Source organism: Cricetulus griseus (assembly GCF_003668045.3).
Source record: "Cricetulus griseus strain 17A/GY chromosome 1 unlocalized genomic scaffold, alternate assembly CriGri-PICRH-1.0 chr1_0, whole genome shotgun sequence".
Taxonomy (NCBI): domain Eukaryota; kingdom Metazoa; phylum Chordata; class Mammalia; order Rodentia; family Cricetidae; genus Cricetulus; species Cricetulus griseus.
Genome location: NW_023276806.1, coordinates 24,512,261 through 24,535,098, shown reverse-complemented (window position 1 = coordinate 24,535,098; position 22,838 = coordinate 24,512,261). Strand labels below are relative to the sequence as shown.

Below are 22,838 nucleotides of genomic sequence, written 5' to 3'. Positions count from 1 at the left end.
ATGATCTTCTGTCTGTTCAGGTCAGGAAGATTTTTGTTCCCATGAACCTAAGCATGCATTTGCTCCATTCATACTGCTGAGCAAGTTATTATTGTTGGGGTAAGATACAGGACAGGAAGTGTAAGTGACAAAATCAGTTCCAAACTGGTCTTCAGCAATCAGAAAACTTAACTGCTTTTGTCCTAGTGAGTCTCCCTTCTGTACCTTGTCATTCCATTACTTCCATCAAGCTGTTAGCTAAATGCAGTGGCCAGTGACCAGGCCCTATCCTTGAAACATCCTCTCTAATACAAACCAAAAGAGGCTCCATGTAACTTACTGTCTAAGTCTCTCAACAATCATTCGCCAACCTAAATATTAAGTTTTTTCCATGTGCCCATGTCTCTATATTTCCATATTTCACCATTTTTATGATCTCAGAGATATTTAGTTAGAGTCCATCCTGTCTATTCATCCTTCATGGTTTTAACCCAGAATGGTGTTCTTTAGAGACATTCAATATACAATATAAACATGATGCTACCAATCAATGGACTGTCTTGGCCTTGTTTTGTGAATTTGTCCCATTTGTAACTTATGCCTAGTGAGGTCATCTGATTGGATTCTGCTGTGGTTTAGACACTGTCTGTTCTCTAGAGGCTGATATCTTCAAAGTTCAATTCTCAATATACAGACATTAAGGGTGCTAGAACTTTTACATGCGAGCATAATAGAAAATAGTTAGTTCAAGTCTGAGAGAAGGTGATGAGACAAAAATAGGATCAGCCCTTCAATGGCTGCTGCCCCTCTTGCCCTGAGGTCTCTGATTTCACAAGTTGCCCCATGAGGGAGTTCTTACTAGCTGCTTACAGCACCATGTCTTTGAGCTCCAACACTATAAGCTATATAAACTTTTCTTCTTTATAAATTTCCCAGATTCAAGTTATTATTTAAAGCAATAGAAGATGGATTAATTTGGTATCTGTTTCATAGGCTTTGAGCAATTAAAATGGCATTTGTGCTCACTGCTATATTATCCCAATATAGCAGTTTGGAATACCACAATAAGCATTAACTTGATATTTCATTGAATAATTTAATAATAAACCAGAAAGGAGAAAAATGCCTTAAGTTCCAAGAGCTGACATGATGGTTCAGCAAGTAAAAGTGTTAGCCATGCATTCCAAACCAATTGAATTAGATCCTTAATTCAATCTTCAGAACCCATGTGCTATCCATAAAGAGAAAACAGACTGCACAGAGTTGTCTTCTGGTACATATATTATATGCACACATGTTCAAATAATAATAAAAATTAGATTTTATAAGCTTTTTACAGTTTTGAGATTTCATACTGCTTTGTGAGAATATACACCGATCCTGCATACCTGTTGGGACATAATCTATTTAAAGTTAGGACAACTATAGAAAGGAGTCAGTGAAAACTTTGGAGCTTTGTTTTAACCCATCTGTATTATAGGACATAGAAAGTACTCTAAACATATAAAGACAATTAATTGTATAAATATCCAATATCCAAATGATGCTTACACTCTTCTAGAGCTACAGAAAAGACAGATTGTGACATAATTGAGTAATACACAGTTCAGTAGTACAGCATACTTTATTGACAAAGTATGGAAACACCCATGAAGCCATAATTGAATATATTGTGATAAATATGTTGAAATTCAGAAGCAGCAGCAGTGAGAACAAAACATGCTTGCCTACAGTTCCTGTTATTGCATGTCTGACCTCAGCGTTTAACACTGTGCTTCTGGATCTAGAGAATAAAGATGCTACTTTTGATGCTCTGTAAGGTTCCATCTAACCTCTGTTTTCTCCTCCCTCGTGGTCTTAACATGACTACCAGTTGTTTGTGTTTATTTGGACTCTGACAACTACCAGAATATCTGGAGATACGATAATTCTACTTCTTTCTGTTACCCCCAAGGAAGATTGATAAGGATTTTCTATTCTTATACAACTATGAATGATTTTAATCTCTTTAAAGCTCAATTTTCTTTTCTATAAAATCTATCTAATGGCATCACTTATTGATGTGGTTATTTTAGGCTTGAACATAAACATGGTGAAGTGTTGGCTATAGTTAGTAATCAGTGATTACTGGTGGTATTATCTTCATCATCAAGAATATGAGGGGTGAATTTTAAGTAGCCTTCTATCTCTGTGTGTCTTGTACAGCTTGCTTTGTTTTCTTAACCAACTACCATTTTACAATTATATTTTTTTATTTCTCCATTTTAAGCTTCAGTAACTAAAATAATTGATATACAAATATATATGTGTATATATACATATATATGCACAATCTGATGGGTTCGAGAAAATGTATTTAACCATGATACAGCCACAATAATCAAGTTACTAAATATATCCAACACCTCCAAAACTTTCAGCAGGGACAGCATGAATGTAATTTTGTTTTGTTTTTCGTTTTTTTGTTTTTTTTTTGTAGTAGAAACACTGAACATGAGATCTGGCCTCTTAACACATTTTCAAGTTTCTAATATCACTTAGTATTACAGATTCTATGTCAAACAGATATTTAGAACATTATTTCTTGCATAAATGAAACTTTCTGCCCAGTAAAAATTAATTACCAATTTTCTTCTCCTCCCACTGTTATCCTCTGCTTCTGTGTGTGTATATATATATGTGTGTGCATGCACTAGCCAATACTATACTATACTATTTTCTCCTTATCAATATTTACCCTAAACCTGAAGTAATATCTCTAAAAGACACAAATAAATAAAATTACGTTTGCATAGCTCAAATGAACCACAGTGAAAATTAAACACAACAATATGTTTTGCTTGTCGGTGAAAACATGAATTAAGATGATTTTATAAATATTATTGTTTCTCTAACCACTATCCAAAATCTGGCAACGAACCACATTTTATCCAATTTAAAGCTAAAATTGTTTTCCCGAGATACATAAGTACTATCTAGACTGTAAGAATAAAATGATCTTTCTTTCCATATTGGAAAAAAATTCCCAAATTCCAAAGAGTGGACTGCAACAGCCACGTGGAAGTGTGCTCTGTGAGTTGCAAGGGCACATTCCCAATTTAGGCTATGGATGATTATGTAATAAACACCATGGATTTTTCCTGTGGTGCAACAGAAATTCAACTTCCTGAATAATATGGAAGCCAAATCTCTATCCAACTTGACATAGTCACCCCAGCTGAATCCTGAATTCTTTTGCTTCTTTAGTGAGAGTGGAGGTCACAGCGAGGCCCATGCTTCACTCTCAACACTGACAAAAAAGAAACAGAAAAGGAAAAAGGATCTGTTGCAGTAATAAGCCTGTATTTTCAGGCTTTCTGTAGATATCTTTTCAGTTCCATCCAACAGACATTTATGAATTCAGATAGTGTTCTAGGCACAGCACCAAGTAATCAATACTTCCACTTATATTGTTTCCATTGATCCTTCCTGCACCCCTAAGGTGTGGGTGTTATTATTTCTGCTTTAAAAAATAATGAAGCTGAGTTTCAAATGGTTAAGCAAGTCTCCGAATAGGATTTGACCCCAGATCTGCCGATTCCTGAAACAGTGTCCTTGCCATCTATCTGTTCTACCTCTTGATGCAAAATCCTTCTCACCTTAAGTTCTGAGACGCAGCTAAAGCACCTTTGAAGTTCCATTTTAAATTCCAATAACGAAGGAAATGACAGATGCTCTTCTTTATTTCATATAGGTATATGGCCATTATCGATCCTTTGAAACCCAGATTGTCTGCCACGGCCACCAAGATTGTCATCGGGAGTATTTGGATTTTGGCATTTCTACTTGCCTTCCCTCAATGCCTTTATTCCAAAATAAAAGTTATGCCAGGACGTACTCTTTGCTATGTGCAGTGGCCCGAGGGTCCCAAGCAACATTTCACGTAAGTTAATTCTCCTTGACAATTTTCAACTCAGTCTATCAACCACTTTGGGAAATGAAAACTGGAGAAAAATGATGCAGTGTGGACACAGTCACTCACCTCAGGGCCCCTGTATTACTTAGAGAAGGACATGTAAAAATGCACTGCCATGTGATGTGTTGATTTGTAAGCTATAAAGGGTTTTAATTAGAGATGTGATGGCTTCTGTTGAAGAAGCACTAGCTGTTCCTAAAAGGGTGTGGTAAAAGCTGGAAACAATGTATCAGAGACAGCAGGGTATTATTGACTGGGGAACTAAGAAATGGGAACTAAAGGCCAATGTGTTGATTGCTCTTTTAGAAAGCATGGCTGGACCGGAGGGAAGTCCTGGCAGGTGTTTTAATTTTGTTTTGCTTTCATTTGTATGTATTTGTTCATTTCAGCATAAAAAGCCCTGGACAGTAAACTAAAGAGGAAATAGGCATGCCGCTTGACAGAATTGGGATTTCATATTTCAGACCTAACTTGAAAAAGTAAAAGAGAAAACCAACCTAATTGTCTAATTGATTTTTTTTCTGTTCCTGTAAATTTCAATGAACTTGTTTGTTTTCCCATTTTTGATGACATTTGAAAATAATAAATGTTGCCAACAAGTATCAATCTTTTGAGACAGGGTCTTTCTATGTATCCCTGGCTGGCCTTGAGCTCCAAAAGATATGCCTGCCTCTGCCTCCCAAGGGTTGGGGTTGAAGGCTTGTGTGGCCATGCCTGGCCCGCAGCCACCTCCTGTGAGGTTATTTTATCCAACTCTTCTCTCCCAAGAGTGCAGACTTTTTTTAAGGGAATAAGAGATAGTTTATTCTGGAGCCGTTCTAGGTGACCACGACCATGAACACAGATTTAGGTTACTCCAAGGGCCATGTTCCTTCCAATGTGGAAGCAGCTTCATTAAGTTTTACAGAACAAAGAAAGTCATAAATCAAGACAAGTTTAAAATATATCGGTGGGTACATCAGAGAGGCAGGTACATAAAGATGGATGGAAAATTTTCTATAGACCTAAGATGCTATTGATGACATTTTTAGCTTTTAGGCTGGTGGAAGCTAGTGGTCCGCTAGGTTAATAGATGCCAACTCATTTTCATCTAGCTATTAAAAGATGTCAGTGCAGACAGAGTTGGGCAGGGATTGGCTATTCCAGAGAGCTAGAAGTAGCCCAAGGTAAGGTAAGTAGCCTCTAGGCCTGCCACTTTCCAGTCTCTCCATAGTATTCTAACCAGTCCGTCATTTAGGCATGGCTTCTTTTTAGGAGTTTTCATTCCCAGTTTTCTCTCTTGACCAAGTAGAAAGCATTGTTAACCAGAAAGCAGCAGAGTTATTACGCTGTGCCATATCTGCCTATTAATTATGAATGATCTTGGCTATACCATGCTATCATTCTGAATCACCTCCCCATTGATTTTAAATCAGTAATTAGTAGCAGGGAAGAACATAGACAAGGAGGTTTAACATTTATTTTACGGTGTGTTTGACTCAGAATCAACTAACCTGGGCTCATGGGGGCTCACAGAGACTGAACTGACAACCAGGGAGCCTGCAGGAGACTGACTAGATATCCTATAATTCAGTCTTCTGTGGGACTCCTAACAATAGGAACAAGGGCTGTCTCCAACTCTTTCACATGCTTTTGGGACCTTACTCTTCATATGGGTCTCCTTGCCCAACCTTAATACATGGGGAGTTGCTCAGACTTACTGCAACTTGATAGTCATGTCGTGTTGATACTCATGGGGAGATCTGCCTTCCCTAAACAGAACAGAGAAGAAGGGGATTGGAGGGTAGGAACAAAATGGGGATGGGGGGAGGGACTGGGAAGAGAGGAGGAAAGGAAAACTGCAGCTTGACTATAAAATAAGTAAATAAATTAATTTTTTAAATTTATCTTAGAAGACAAACCACAGTTATAAAATCATTCATTTAAAGCCATCAAAAGACAGTAGAAACCACATACAATGTGTAAAATTGTGTATGAGCCAGGATCATATACATTATGCTTCCATTTCACTCTGAAGACGTCCTTATCCCTTTGATGAAAAAGTATGGAATCACAGATTTAAACTGAGCACTTTGTAAAACTGTGTTTATCACGCGTGATGTGCTTGTTATCCAAATTAATAATGCTATCGAATAGACCATGATTGTGGAGACATGTAAGCAAATGTCTTTAACCTGGCTTATGCATGCAAATGTCTTTAACCTGGTTTATGCATGCAAATGTCTTTAACCTGGCTTATTTTAAAATCAAAAGAAATGCACAGAGTGGCTCAGAGTGCCTAATTCTTCTTTTCATGCAGAAGAAAAAAATATCTTATGAATGCCTGATGTCACAAGAATAAATAGAAGTCTCTTGTGGAATAATGTACACAGCATGGCTGGCTTACTCTCTCCTACACCCTTACCTTTGAGGATTCATTTCAATAGTTTAGCTCAGCAATTACTAAACAAAGGATCACAGAGTGGTGGTATTCAGCTTTGATTCTAAGTGAAGGGAATACGCATAAATTAAGAGAAGGCTTCATTTACAAATTTCCATTCATAAATTACAGGTTGAAAATGGGCAATTAAAGCATTTGACTTGTGACCCTAGGTTACAATGCTCATATGCTGTTTTGATAGCTTTGTGAAATGAAGACATAGTGATAAGGTGAAAATAACTGCATTTGTATGGTTATTTAAAGCTCAACAATTTCTAAGTCCCATGTGTTTCATTCCAAAGGATTCTTAAGAGTGTGTGTGTATATGTATTTCTCTGCAGGTACCACATCATTGTCATCATCCTGGTGTACTGTTTCCCATTGCTCATTATGGGTGTCACCTACACCATAGTTGGAATTACTCTCTGGGGAGGAGAGATCCCAGGGGACACCTGTGACAAGTACCATGAGCAGCTGAAGGCCAAACGAAAGGTACTGTGCCACGTAACTGACCTGACAGTGGTGTAGACTAGGTCACTTCCAAGAGGGAAGAGAGAACCGACTGGTGTCATTTGATAAGGTGTGCTTTCAAATCCAACTTCAGCCTTTCCAAATGCCTCCTTGGATTGGCAGAACTTTTCTTGTGCATAATTTTTTGTTGTTGCTGGCATTCTGCAAACCGTGGCCCTGGAGAGTCTGTGAATGTCTGCTGGAGTATATGTTACATCTGTACTGATGATGGTTTTGCCACTTGCCTCTGTGGCCCATTCTCAGTGACTTCACCTGAAATTGTCAGAGTTTTGCTTAAATGGAATCTAGCTGATTTGATTTCTGTGTATGTAGATGTTTTCTATGGTGCGTGATCAGAGCACCTCTGCTGAACTCTGAAATCTACTCAAAGCTGCTTTTATCCCAGGTGTGACATGGCTCCCTAAAAGTTAGAACAATGGAATTTTCTCCTCCACCTTGTCTCCTGTCTCTCAGTCTTCTCCCCCCCTTCTTCTTCCTCTTCTTCCACTCACCCTTCTTTCCCCACCCCTCCCCCTGTCCTTCCCTCCTCCTTCTCCTCCACCTCCTCCTCCCCCCACTGTCCCTTCCCTTCTCCTCTCTCATTTTCCTTCCCTCTCTCTGTCCCTCCTTCTTCTTGTCTCCCTTTCCCTCTGTCTCCTTTGTTCTTTACCTTCATCGGCAACCATACACATCTGCTTAAGGAATGAGAATTTCATTAGTGGTACCCACACTTCACTGACTGAATTGTTTCTGATCATTTACATTAAATATTAAAATCCCCCAAAATTACTCAGAAATGGGCTTTTTGCAACATTTGTAGAACATGCCAGTCATTGTTCTTTATTTTATTTAGGACTGATTAATCTATTTATTGAACTACTACCTACCTCATGAAATTCCCTTTAAAATCTTGTTATAATCTTTTTTTCTTTCTCTCCATTTTTATTTAAATTAGAAACAAGATTATTTTACATGTCAATCCCAGTTCCCTCTGCCTCCCTGCCTCCCCTGCAACACCCCCAACTAACACCCTACCTATCCCATACCCTTTCTTCTCCCCAGGGAGGGTAAGGTCTTCCATAGGTGGTCTTCAGAGTCTGTCATGTCTCTGGGATAGGGCTTAGGTCCACCCCTGCGTGTCTAGGCTCAGGGAGTATTCCTCTATGTGGGATGGGCTCCCAGAGTTTATTCCTATGCTAGGGATAAGTACTGATCCACTACAAGGGGCCCCATAAATTCCCAAGGTCTCCTCACTGACACCCATGTTCATGGGGTCTGGATCAGTCCCATTCTGGTTTCCCAGCTATCAGTCTGAGAGGCTACCTTAAATGCCCTCCCCTGATAATGAGATTGATGACTGACTTATATGTCATCCCATAGCCTTCACCCAGCAGCTGGTGGAAGGGGAAGCAATCTTGCTATAATCTTAAAACATCTTATCTACTACTGTCTTATAAAAAAAATCCAATTTTTAAAATATCATGTTAGCAAATGGCTCCATTTTGACATCACATCTTTTACTGACAAATGATGCTAAACAATACTTATGTTGAATTAATATATATCACAACCTTTTATATTAAAATCTATTTTGACTAGATATAGATATGATATATATATATATAATTTTATTTTATAAAAATGATATGCAAAAACAAACTATCCCTTTAGCACCTGAGAAAAAATCCTAAGAGAGGGCATACTTCAACAATATGCACATTTTAGATGTATCTTTATTTCCTTTGGAATCTTTTATTTTACTATTATCATCATCACCATCATTATCATCATCACTAGGGAATACCACAATATGTCACAGGCTCTGTATGGAAAGTTATAAGACAACTTTCAAGAAATCCAAGTGTATTATTACAGATTTTAACTTTTTCATATACATGTAATATTTTTCCAGGAAAAAATGAAAATTCAATATCAGTTCTTTCAGTTCTTTTTTAAGCTTTATTGAGAACAAAACCAAGAATAAGTTTGTATCTTTTTCCTTTGCCATTACTGGAAAAAAAAAGACATAACTCTGCCCTTGATTTCATCATCTACACTTTCAGAGTGGAAATACCAACCCAATCTGGAACATGAATTTTCTGGAATATTTCAGAAAAGAAGACACTTAAAAGTTCTGATTCATTTCTCTTTCTCTGAACAAAATAATGTAAAACGACATCCCAGCCATAGGTATCTGCTAGCCAAATCTCACCTCAACCTTGGATGTCTTAACAGTCTATCCATGCTTCTAACAGTGTCTGCACAGTAATTTTTGTGTTATCTTAATTTTAAAGTATAGATATCTCTTCATTTTTTTCTTGTTTCTAAAAATGGCTACTGGATTTATTTTATCTACATATATATATATATATATATATATATATATATATATATATATGCTGGAGAGATGGTTCAGCCATAAAGGCTAGGCTCACAATCAAAAATATATAAATAATATATATACATATATGTATGAAAATTTCCCGTTATTGTTTGAAATACAGTGTCTCAACTCATCATGATGGTCTCATATTTTCATGTCATGATACCTATAAATCCTACCTTGAATATTCTTTGTAATGATGGCTTGCTTCCCAGTAAATAAATACATCATTGATAATCCTGATTAGACTCAAGACAGAATACAAATCCACTGGATGTAATGGGGCAAATTAGTCATGACTATTTAGGAAAACAACTCCATAAACAAATTTTCATCTAGTCACTTAAAAATAAAATATTGACAGATGTGACTGACTTCTAAAAATATATGTATAAGAATAAATGCACCTTAAATATACTTAAATACTTAATTAGCTAGCATGCATGTTGGCACCTGTGATCTCAGCACTTAGAAAGCTAATGTCAGAAGATGGCAAATTCAGTGCCAGCCTGGTCTACAGTGAGTTCAAGGATGGCAAAGTTTCACAAGAGACACTGAGGTTTTCTTTCCATCTTTGCCTCCTATAATCTTTAGAGTTGTGCTTAAGACACTACATATTAAATCCTCTGAAGAAAAGCCAATACACTGTATTTCCAGGTTCATGGGACCTAGTATGTTTGATACTTTAAATAATAAGAAACTTTTAAGATGAATTGGAATTAACCATCCCTCACAGTTTTTACATGTATATTACCTAACTGTGTGAACTGAGAGTAATAACACTGGCTGTAATCAGCTCCAGGTAAAAGGGATTAATCTTGGGAAATAAATTAACACTCTTCCCCCAAGAAACAACAAATCATTAACATTATAGGGTTGAGCCTGAAAGTTGGTCTATGCTTCATGGACCTATGGAATTTAATAAGAACTAAGGGCCATAGTAATGTCAGAAGCTACATGCATAAAGTCACACCAACATGGCTGCCTAAACAAGAGCTGAACAAGTACAATGGCAATAGATATGCTAAGTGGAGAGAGTAAAGCCCAAGGGCCTCAAAAGCTAAAAGATGGAGAAATGGTCTTCCTCAGGGAAGAGCACACCAATTGGTTATCCCATACTGAATGGTCAACCCTGAAAACATACAAATAGCATTATACAGATTGAACACACACACACACACACACACACACACACACACACACACACACACACACACACAATTAATGAAAAAAGGCCACTAATTTGCAAGGAAGGAAAGGGGTGTATATGGGAGAGCTTGGAGGGAGGAAAGGGAAGGGGAAATTTATGTAATTACATTAATCTCAAAAAAAGACACAATAAAAAGAAAAAGAAACATAAGAGAACTAAAGAACAATCTGCATTATTTCCCAATATTTAAATCACATGTGAAAAACTGGACTTTAATGGAAGAAAAAATTATGAACAATGCAGCACTTTAATAAGCTTTATATGTATTTTACAATTTCAAAGAAGTTGATATGCATTATATGTCTCTAATTATAGTAAATATTCTGATTCTAAAATTGTGTACATTACATACCTATTGGATTCAAATATTTCAATTCATGTGTGTGTGTGTGTGTGTGTGTAGAACTCCAGCACTTCAAGTAAAGGGAGACTCAGCCAGACGCAAAATATAATTATCAGACAGGTAACAGAATTGCTAAAGCTTAGCTACATTTCTTTTTATGGTTTTTACCCTCAGTGGCTATTGGTTAAAAATCCTTTCAAAGTTACTTTTCAAGGAATATGGAATATTTTGAACACTACAAGGATATATATATCATATACTATGATATATATATTTATATATATATATATATATATAAAACCAAAGTGATATTTTATAAAGTCTTAAAGGAAATGGCTTTCTACTGCAGTGTCATTTGCCAATATGCCATAGATTGGCATATTGCTTAAATCCTACTGTGAGAATGATGTTCTACCTAGAAAAATAAACTGAACCTTGTATACTTTCTTCTATTAACTGGGAGACAGAATGGCTACCAACTGAAATATTAACTAAAATTTCACATATGAATACTATTAAGACTATTTAACTTCAACATAATTACCATCATAAGTATATAATTAAGTATGAAAACTTTATCTCTCTGTGTCTACACATGTGTATATATGCTGTGAGTATAAGTATGTGCACCTTGTATGTGCATGTGTGACAGCAGAGGTTGACACTTTATGTAATATTTTTCTATTACTCTTCACCTTATTTGGTGGGTGGTGGAGGGGGGGACAGTGTCTCTCACAGAACCTGGAGCGCTGATTAGCTAGACTGGCTGAATAGTGAGCCTCTGGGATTCTCTTGCCTCTGTTTCCCAAAGCTAGGATTACAGATGGCATAACCACCGGGCCACTTAAGTGGAGATCCTAACTCAGATCTTCATGCTTGTGCAAGAAGCACTTAACTGCTGAGCAGTCTCCCTAGCCCACTGGAAGTTTATCTTTTGATTTAATGTAGCATAACAACATATAGACATTTAGTTATTAAAGGTTTTGTTCTCAAACCACAACCTGGGTTAAAAGAACTGTTAGCATTCTAGAGTTAGTGTTCATAAACAGAATCTAGAATGATGTGTTCAGTACTGATTATATGACTTAGTATGTAAAATGCCACCAAGTCTGCCAACCTTAGTTGGAATCCATGAGAGACTCAACATCCACAAGTTGTTCTGTGATCTCCACACATGCAAGATCACATACAAAATCAAGCAAACACACACACAATAAGTAAGTTAAATATAATGAAAACAGTGCTTAGGCTATAGCCATTACCCAGATCCCTGTGGTGTTAATACCATGAAGATTCCCAAGTGCTATGATTCACAGTTGTGGGGTGCCGGTGTTGATAACTGTCTCGCATGTCTGTACCTTTATACCACATTCCTACTTATTTCCATGCATTTTGGCCCAAAAGTTTGTTAAAATATCTTTATAGTTACTCTTATTATTGTTTTCTTTATAATAAATATGGTTTTCTGAATGGATTTTCTCCTTTGTCATTCTCTATGGGACCCTGACAAATTATAGGAATATCGTCTATTATTTTTAGTCATAATAGAAAGATATGCTGTTAAACACCTTCATGTATTACTTCTAAGTATATATAATCATATATATATAAACATATAAGTATATGCCAACTATTTTAAGAGTAAATTTTCTAGGAAAATAAAGCTAAGAACTAAAAAATGACTTTTGAAGTCTCTGCCATGTATTAAAATGTCTCCAACAAGAAAAAGTAAATATATGAATTATAAATAGAAATTTATGATTATTTTTCAAATATTTTTCATTTGACTTTTTGCTTTGTTTGAAGAATCAGTGAACAGTGTTGGAATATATTTGCTTCATATCTTTCTGAAATTATGCAGATAACTTAACCCAGCCGAGAAAGATGAAACATGTACTTGGTTCTTTTAAACTGCATTCTTTTAGTGGACAAGAAACAAAAATAAAGCCACATTCATTGAAAACTTCTGACAGAACTGAATCACATTACCACTCTGTGCTTTTAACTGAAACAGTGAAGCTAAAGAACAAATAGCTGTCTGTGCACTCTGGCTAACTTCCTCTACTGTACCTTGTTCTACAAGCTAAGATCAGAGAGCCCTTTGCAGCTATGTTGTCCATTGATTGCCAGCCCCATGTCTAAATCTTTTGATTGACTAGTCTCCCTGACCTCCATGGCTGACAGTAGAAAAAAATTCATTTTGGAAAGCCTGTGTTTCTTTCAGGTTTTCCAGTAATCCTTGAGAAGTAAAAGTGTTTATTCCTTTATTAAAAAAATAAGAAGATACATATAGGTCTTGACTGCTTAACAATGACTTGAAAAGAATTCCAGAGATTATTATCCATATCTCACATTTGGCAATTACAGTTTCAAGAAAGACAAAGTCAGGTCCAGGAATTTCGGATCTCTGTCAAAAAACAACTCTTAACACATGAGATACATAACAATCGCCATAATTCTCAATACTCTAGGACATACTGTAACTAAACAATGTATTTTTGTGATGGCAAATGAAAATTCAAAATAAGCATAGCTAAGGCATGAAAAATAGTAGAGAATAATTTATTATCTGCAACTGGAAAGAGTATAGAAGTTATTTCCAAAGCAATATTCTCCTTCGACAAATCGAAGCATACGGATTTATCCAGGGAGATTATATGTATTTATAGAGAGGCTGGCTTATTCCTAAGCATACTCACTTTAAGATCATGGAAGTTAAAGTTCTGGAGAGGAAAGTATACTTTAATGGCTTATTAATACAAAGAAGCTGCCCCCGAAAGTGTCTGCCTCATCTAATGGCTAACAGTTGGCCCTGAGTCATTTTATTCCCCATCCTTGAATGGGTCATGGATTGTTATCATTCCTAAGGAAGATAGGGAGGGATACCCTACCTCTGGATTACAGGGATACTGTGTGACAGGGATACCCAACCTCTGGATGATGGGGATGCTTGCGATAGGGATACCCAACCCCTGGATGATAGGGATAATGTATGATATGGATACCCAACCTCTGGATGACAGGGGTGCTTGTGATAGGGATACCCTAACCCTGGATGACAGGGATGCTGTGTGATATGGATACCCTGTCTCTGGATGACAGGGATACTGTGTGATATGGATGCCCTACCTCTGAATGATGGGGATAGTAGAGATACCCCACCTGTGAATGATAGGGATGCTGTGTCTTTCTAGTCAGAAAACTGAAATCTTGATGCTAAATCAAGACAGGTGTCATAACTACCCAGGACCACCTACTATCATAGCCAGAGAAGGTTATGTTTATATGTATGTGATATATATTTAAATATTTTAAGGTACATTTAAAAGATGAGATAAATCATAAATTATCAGTAAATTAACATTTGTAATTTATGAAGATTGAAAACAAACTAAATATGCCAGGGAATACAAACCAAAATACAATGAAGTAAATAGGCCTGGAAAAAGGATAAGATATAGGACATATTGCTTTCTCTTGTCTATAAATATATTATATATTATTTTAAGTTGGGTTAAAACACAAAAAATACTATATACTTGGAGGGTTGAATATTAGTAGGGCAGAAAGAATCAATTATATCTTCAATTTCCTTATTACTTTAGTTCTTATTTTAGAGTAAGTGTAGGATCTGGTACAAAGGAGTGGGCATTTTGAGACTCACTTGAGTCTCGCCACCTCTTTATTCTGGCACAATGAATTCAAGGAGTCATGCTTTGTGCTTTAAAAAAGAGTTCATAGTTAATGAGATTAAATAAATGCTGTCCGAATAGGGCTAGGCTAATCCTGGCAAGACCCTGTTTTCCAAGTTTTTAGAACAGTCATCTTGTCTTTTATTGGAAAGGGCCTTTTATATAGCATTGTGAAGGGTCTGAGATTGAGTTCCCTTTAGGGCAGTATCTATGTAGTTTAGGGTAAAAGATAAGGTTTTAACCAGCTTCTGTGAGGTTTTGATACAGCTTGGCCAATGTAGAATAATGGAGTGATTAGTATCTGCTTATTGCATATAACGTCCATTTTATTCCTAACATCTAGGAAATTGTACCTATTGCTTATGAAATAAAAGCAAATCCATTGTCATTTTGGATAGATAGGAATAATATGAGTCTGGAGATTAACTTTTTTATAATAAGTTGAATGGACTGTGAGAAAATAGAACAATTGTCTGGGCCAATTTTTCATAACCAAATTTTTCTTTCCTATATGATATCTAATCCCCCATGAGAAAGAAACACACTGTAAAGAGTGATAACATGCCGAAGGGAGACTTGGCAAGACAGAGGACATATTTTAAATTCAAAAGAGGGACATTTTCTTCAACTTCCAAATTTTTACCTTTCTTTTCAATTTAAAACAAAATTGGTATATTTAGCAGGCATGCAGAAGTTAGAGCTAGTAGCTGACCTTAAAGAAAATGTATAAAAATCTCTGTCCTATATGATTGAGAAAAAGAACACTAGATATAATGGGGGCAACCAGGTCCCTTCTCCCACAGGAAAGAGCCCATTAGCTGCCCCATAGCATTTGGGCTCTGTTTTGAGGTTTACTATAAACTGGTCCAGTGGAGAGAAATTATCTCTATCTGTTCCTGGAGTGTACTAGCAGCATGGATCACTGAGAATGAGTATCTGGAAGCTGTACAGGAAGTTCATGTCTCCCCTTTTCTTAATTTGAGTGTTTTGAGTTATTATTTCAGGGATTTTTGGGCAAAATTCTGAGGGATAGGAAGCTTTTACCTCAGTAGAAAGAAACCACTGTATAATCAACTCAACATGGGCCATTAATTATAAAATTATTCTTGTTGACAATCATACATTTTTGCATTTATTGCAGGCTTATTCTGACTATTCATTTTGTTTGAATTTGCCTACACTACAAGTTTTGAGAAATGATGTATTAGAAGCTCTTATGACATGAGCAGTAGAAAAATCTTGTCAAGCGAGGTTTTGCTGTCCCGTGGGAGCTTCCAGGTACTGGACCAAATATCCGGATCAGATACTGCTGCTTTTAGCTGCTTGTCAGCCAATGGCAAACCAAGCAACTGGGAGTGAAGTCATGACTGCCTCATGATGTAAGGGGCCACTTAAAGCAGGGAACTAGGAAACATAGAAATTAATGTTGTAAGGCTTTTTAACCAATTAAAAGTCAGAGACTCAATGAATCGTGTGTCTTCCCTCTCATGGCATCAATGCCTCGTTTCTTCTCTGTTCTGTGCCCTTGTTGGCAGACAATATAGAGTGTGTGTTTCTAATATTGAGCAAGCTTGGTATTTCTTTTACATATGTCTATGGTAACCAGTGCTCTTCACAGAAAATCTAGGTTGTGTTAAGAGACCAAATGGAGAGCCCTGTGGCCCCATCAATTGTACCTGATTTAAGGAGGGGGAGTAGGAATTAATTTGGCTCCCTTCCTTTTTCTCATGTCCATCCTGCTATGGATACACACTGATGAGGACACAGCCTTTTTGGTAACTAACTGGTCACTCTCTGGTGACTCTTCTTTCCCTTGGAGTTACCAGGAAAGGACTGGAAGGCACCTGCAAAAAGGGCATCTTACTCTTTCTTCTTTCTTATTAGCCAAACCTATGCTGTTGAAAGCCTCAAATGCAGTCTTCCAGCTAAGATTAGTCTCTGATTGTACAACTCTAGAAGGAATTTTCTGTTGCTCTTTTTTTCTTTTCTATTTTTTAAATTGGAAGCATTAGGAGATCAGAAGTAAGCCTGTAGTCTCCCGGATTATCTAGTTATCATCTTTTATAAATCAAATTTTACTGACATAAGCCTTATTTCTCATTTAACTTTAGGACAAAATCGTATTTTATGACAAAAATTATAAAAGTTTATTTTTGATAGTTGCTTTGCTACAAAAACATATTTGTGTTCTTCACATCATTTTTTATTTTCCTCACTATTTGCTTGTCCTTTTGGCTTTATTTTGATTCATTTTTAGATTTATATTTTGAAACATTTTAAGAAATTTCCAATTTAGACATAAGCATTTTCTCAAAAAAAGATCATTAATAGAATGTATTTTATAATATTAATAGCTTTTGTATGTGGAATTACATGTCTCAATGTGAATTTAAAGTTTTTAATTGCAACAATTTATAGTGAAGGCCCAAGAGGAAGTCAATTTTGAGTTATCAGATGTATGGCAACAACATAAGACTACAGTGTGTCACATTTATTAATAGGACCAAATATATGTCGCCGCTTCTTTGAAACCTATGAAGCTAGGATTAGCTGTGGATGTCATTTTTGAACAAGTAGCTGTGCTGTGCTATCATGGCCTCTGAGCAAGGCTGCTATTGCCTTTGAGCTTTCTACTCAGAATTTTTTAACCATTGAAAGCCCTGGTTACAGACTCTTAAGGCACCACAGCACTGCTCGAGAATTCCACACTTCCATGAGACCTGGATACTGACGCTTGATGCCTTACACAGACAGCCAAAAAGAAACAGTCACAGTGTGAGACATTTCTCAACAAATTTACATTTGAACCATTTACATATGAACTGTATACATGAATCCCACCCAATAAAACTTAAGGTTATTCCTCTAACTACTATAAAAAAGACCTCTCTCTTTCTCTCTCTCTCTCTCTCTCTCTCTCTCTCTCTCTCTCTCTCTCTCTCTCTCTCTCTCTCTCTTGGATACATAGAAAGCAATGAACAGAATAACTTAGACATCTAATAAAGGGACATATCCTCAACCAGTTAACAACTCAGGCAAAACAAATGCTATTAAATCTGAAGACAGTATATAATAACAATTAATGAAAGCAGAGGCCATGAATTTGAAGAAAGGTACATGGTAGGGTTTGGAGGGAGGAAAGGGGGAAGGAATGATATAACTATCCTATAATTTCAGAAACACACAAGCAAGCTACAAGGGAAAAGTGTTTTCTGAACACAGCAAGGTAGGTGTGCATATGAAATCACAATGCTGTCAGAACATTTTTTTGAGACAGGGCCTCACTATGTAGCCCTGGTTAACCTTGAACTCACTATGGAGACCATGCTGACCCTGAACTCACAAAGATCTGCCTGCTTCTGCCTCCTGAGTGCTGAGATTAAAGGTGTGAGCTCTGATGTCCAGCAATTTTTATTCTCCCCCCAAAAGTCTAAGTTAATCTATTTGACAATATTTTAAGTCATATAAACTGGAAGTGATTGAGCTAATTGAACAGTTTTATTGTATGTGCATGTTCACTCTCCTATAACCAATTTGATACCATGCCAACAACATATGAACACAAGTATACACATAGAGACAAAATAAATATGCCCACCCATATAAATATATACAAAATACATTTTAAGAATCACAAATATTTTATAATACATGTTTTAAAGTTGTAATAAAATTATTATATTTTATTAATAAAATTAATGTATTTCATTTATAAAATTCTTAATCAATATAATTTTCTCAGTAGCGCCAACCTGTTTTTAGAGCCACAGCTCTAATCTCAAATCTGTTCTTTTCAAGGTTTAACAATCAGCTGAAATCAGAAAATTTATCTCCTGTATATAGCACTAAACATAAGCATAGTACAAACAACATGTCAAAGATGATGCTTGCTATGGGAATACATATCTTACATATTACATGGGTTTTTTTTTTAAAAAAATGCCACAGACCACTGAGTGTAACTCAAAATATGAACTAAAGGAGTCTGACTTAAAAACTACCCTCAACTTTTGCATTCTGCTGCTTTCAAGTGTATTGAGCTTTTCTATACTTTTCTCAGTGTGCAAAGTTGAGAGAGTAATTGATTAGTTATTTCTTTAATTGCTAATACAATTACCTGTGTATAACTTCTTTTAGCCTATAAATGATATTTTGTCTTCAATTTCTATTACATCTTTCCCCACACTTATAACTAGTCCAGTATAATTGGGGGAAAGGAGAAAAATAGTATGCTTTTGAATTACACTTGGCAAATATTCCATAGACAAGATATTATGAAAGAAAATATGAAGAGGAATAAGAGAAATATTGATCCTTAGAATATTGACATGCACAGTGCCAAGTCATGGTGTTTTCATGTAGTAATTATGTCATAATTCTTCATATGAATATTCATGTATGTATTTATACATAGTGTATGTAATATATTTTTGTGTACATCAGAAGTCTACCTGATGGCAAAACAATGATGAAGTCTGCAAATAGCTCAAAACCTATGATTTTAAAAAAGATATTACCAATTATATAACACATTGCTTGATTTTTTACATTTTAATTTTTTTATTCATTTTTAGATAAAACAGTTATTTCAATTTGTCTTTTCCTCCAAAACCCCCCATATACCACTCCTAGTTCTTTCAAATTCATAACCTCTGTTTTCATTAATTGTTGTTCCATGGATACATATCTATTTCCAAATACATAAATAAATCTTACTCTATATAACATTAGTTTTATGTGTATTGTTTATAGGCTATTTCTTATTGGATAACCATTTGGTGAGCTCTTACTAATTTTACCATCACAAAAATGATCTGTTATAAGAAATATATTATATTTAGAAAGTTGAATCCAGATGGGGTAAATACAAAATGAAAGGGATCAAAGCAGAAAACTTTTAATAATGTCATAATTTGGTGACTGTTTAGATATAGTCATTGAGAGGGGAAAAGAAAATATCCTCTTTCACTGTTCAGTTGTTAATAAAATAAATACACCACTGACACAAAGTAGAAAGTCTGAATCAGGTTGGTGGCTGATATCTACAATCTCAATATTTAGGAGGATGAGAGAAGAAAATAATTCCCTGAGCTACATAAAGCTGGGAGAGACAGAAATAGAGATAAGGAGGGAGGGAGGGAGGGAGGAAAGGAAGGGAGGGAGGAAGGAGGGAGGAGGGAGGGGAGGGAGGGAGGGAGGGAGGGAAGGAGGTTGTCTATATGACAATTCAGCAAGGTTTTGTGATAAGGAAAATGAATTTACTATAGGACAATCCAGCAAGGTTGAAATGACTATGTACAAGTGGGAGTATGTACCACTTGATAACCTCAAGAAAAAAAAAAGTGGTGGTAGCCTATATGTGCAGTCAGACTTTCCTTTGGGCCACCAACTCACAAATAAGGACACAAAGACTTATTATGAAAGCTTGGCCCTAGCTTAGACTTTTTTTTCCAACTAGCTCTTATAACTTAAATTGACCTGCTTTTTAGTAATCTATTTGCTGCCACATGGCTTAGTTAATTCTCCTCTGTACCATATGTCCAATTTTTTCAGGGTCTTCTTGGCATCTCCCACATGACTACATTCATCTAGATTCATCCTGAGTTCCTCTCTTTCTCCATAAGTCCCACCTATTCTCTCCTGCCTAGCTACTGGCCATTCAGCTCTTTATTAAACCAATCACAACAGCCCATCTTTACACAGTGTAAATGAATATCCTTCAACATATGTGCACAGGTTCATATTAGCCTACTTTGTTCTCTGATTAGAAATTTTCTAATTTTCTAAGAAGAGTGTACTAGCACACTACTAAATTGCATAAGAACCATGAAGACAAATACCTGGCCTACTAGGATTCATAAACACCAGTCCACTCATGTATCCTCCATCAGTCTCCTAACCACTAGAGCGTAGACTAGATGGGGACAGAAAATAACCATTTTGCAACACTATTTGTATTTACTCATTATTTTTGCACCTAACTTATATTTAAGTAAAAGAAATATTTCCAACCAATATATAAAATCCAGATAGAAATTTTCCTTCCTATAGAGATTACCAGTTGGGAACTGGTTATACAGTACCCCTAGGAAAAGAGGAGTTAATACTGACTGATCATACATCTATTTTGGGACTGGCTTCAGAAAGTTCATACCACCTGCCTCATATTTTCAGTCTGGTAATTATATGACTTGCGTGGATAACAGTGTGTTGTCTCTTAACTTCCAATCCACTGTCAGCAGGAATGGCATTTGTGGCTGTTTGTTCAGCATGGTGACAGACTGATTAGTATTGACTAATATCTTTGTTCTCTTTGGCTTCTATTTTTGAAAGATTGTTTGAAAAGCACTTACTGAGTTTGAAGAAATCTGTGATCACAAAGTATTACAACTGCAATTAAACCCTAAGACTACATTATGTTTAAGAAACTATCTGCCTATTTTTTTAGTGGCTCAAGAAACTATTTGGCTATGTTTTAAGTAGCCCAATCAACAGTAGAAATTATCACATTAAAGTCATAATAGTAATCTATCCAATGAACTTCTCTTATTTTACTCATTAACCACTAGGATGATAAAATCTAGATATACTTTTTTCTTTCAGATGTTCAGTTTCTTCCTAAAAAATAATCTATAATTACAATGATATCATATACCAAATCACAGTTTGCCACATACATTCTCTGACCTAGATCTATTAACACTGTGAGATAATGTTTTGCATAAACTGATAGTGTAATAAAGGCTTAAAGTGTTTGACTTGCTTGAAATTATGGGTCAAGTAAGTGGAAGAAACTGCCTTGGAACTCTGTCTACCACTAAATTCTAGGAAAGGATCAACTGCCTTTCTACTGCCTTTTACAGTGCTTTATAGTTAAAGTTAATATCAGTGCTTTATAGTTAAAGATGGGGAGGATAAGCTTTTAGAGGTGAGAAAGGGTCTGGAGAGAAAGCTCAGAGTTAAGAGCACACACTTCTCTTGCAGATAATACAAGTTTGGTTCCCAGCACCCACTTCAACTAGATCACAACTGGCAACAACACCAGTTCAAAAAGGGTCCAGTGCTTCTGGATTCCTAGGGTACCTGCACTCATGTGCATATACCCACACAGAGACACATAATTGAGATCACTCCTGCATCCAGAACATGCGATCTGCCTGCACCTTGCCTTTTCTTTTTCTTTTGAGATGTTATTTAATTAGCAATGGTCCTGTTTAGTATCCCTTTTCTGGATTCTGCCTCACACATTACAGTAAAAAGGAGTTTCTTTCTAGCATTGTTGGTAATGAGAAAGGATAACAAAATCTTCTGTAATATGTACATTGAATCATGCGTATTATATTATAATATTATATTAACATAGTATTATACTCTATGAAAGTAAGCTGGTGCTTGAAAATAATTTTGTGAAGGCTGCTGAGTTAGAGCATAGGGAACAATGCAGATAAGTAGCAATCCTCTATTAGCAACAGAACAGATATCCAACCAATAGCAAGATGAAGCTGTAATGGTACCTACTATGTTGTTCAGTCACCTGTTATACGTCATATTTTACTACATCCTGTAGAAGCAATTCAATCTTTGACTTTCACTTTCTTATAAATATATAATATAGGGAAAGTCATAGTTTTCTATTCATTCATCAACTACTTTGTTGAGAATACATGGTATCTACTTTCCTAGGCATACTGGGTGCAAATAATTAAGAAACGTGAAAACATTCAATGAAATAACCCTGACCTTGTCATTGCTTCATCCACAAATCTATCTACTTTGACTTCTAACTAACCTACATTCCCCATTCCTATTATAGGGAGGAATTCCAGGTCACAAAAAAACTGTAAATTGTGTTCAGACATAACATCTTCATAAATATGAACTCCAGTTTGCTAAAGGACCTACAGGATGATTGTAATATCATTCAAATATTATCTAAGGTTACTAATTTTAGAAAATTATACTAAGATACAATTTCCTTTCTCTTCCTCCACCTAGATTCTGATCACCCCTATAGCCAAACAAACTAAAAGTCATTTTAAAGTAGATTCCCTATGCCCCTCTTACTCAGCTCATCTCTTATCTTCACAGAAACTTTAAGATCTTCCCTTGCTCATTGTTTGTCTGGCATCTTACAAGATTGACAGTGCTCAGTCCTGCAGGAGGGAAACCTTCATTGACTTTCCTTGGGATGTTTTATTTCTTTCTAAACAGTGTGGATTATTTCTTTATAGTCTTTCAACTCTTTTCCTTTATCTGGCATTTACATATCTCAATGACTCAGAGGGCTATTTCTCACTCCTCATTCTCTGAGTGATTTATTTCATCTTCCTGACATAATTATCATCTG

General features: G+C 36.0%; 1 protein-coding gene across 1 annotated transcript in view; it reads left to right on the top strand.

The window, feature by feature from the left end:
• The window catches only part of Tacr3 (tachykinin receptor 3), an 84,635-nt gene that overhangs the window by 33,789 nt on the left and 28,008 nt on the right, over positions 1-22,838 (top strand). Inside the window, exons 2-3 of the mRNA XM_027395749.2 lie at positions 3,713-3,901; positions 6,695-6,845. Coding sequence (XP_027251550.1) covers positions 3,713-3,901; positions 6,695-6,845 — 340 coding nt within the window. The remainder of the gene's footprint in view (positions 1-3,712; positions 3,902-6,694; positions 6,846-22,838) is intronic.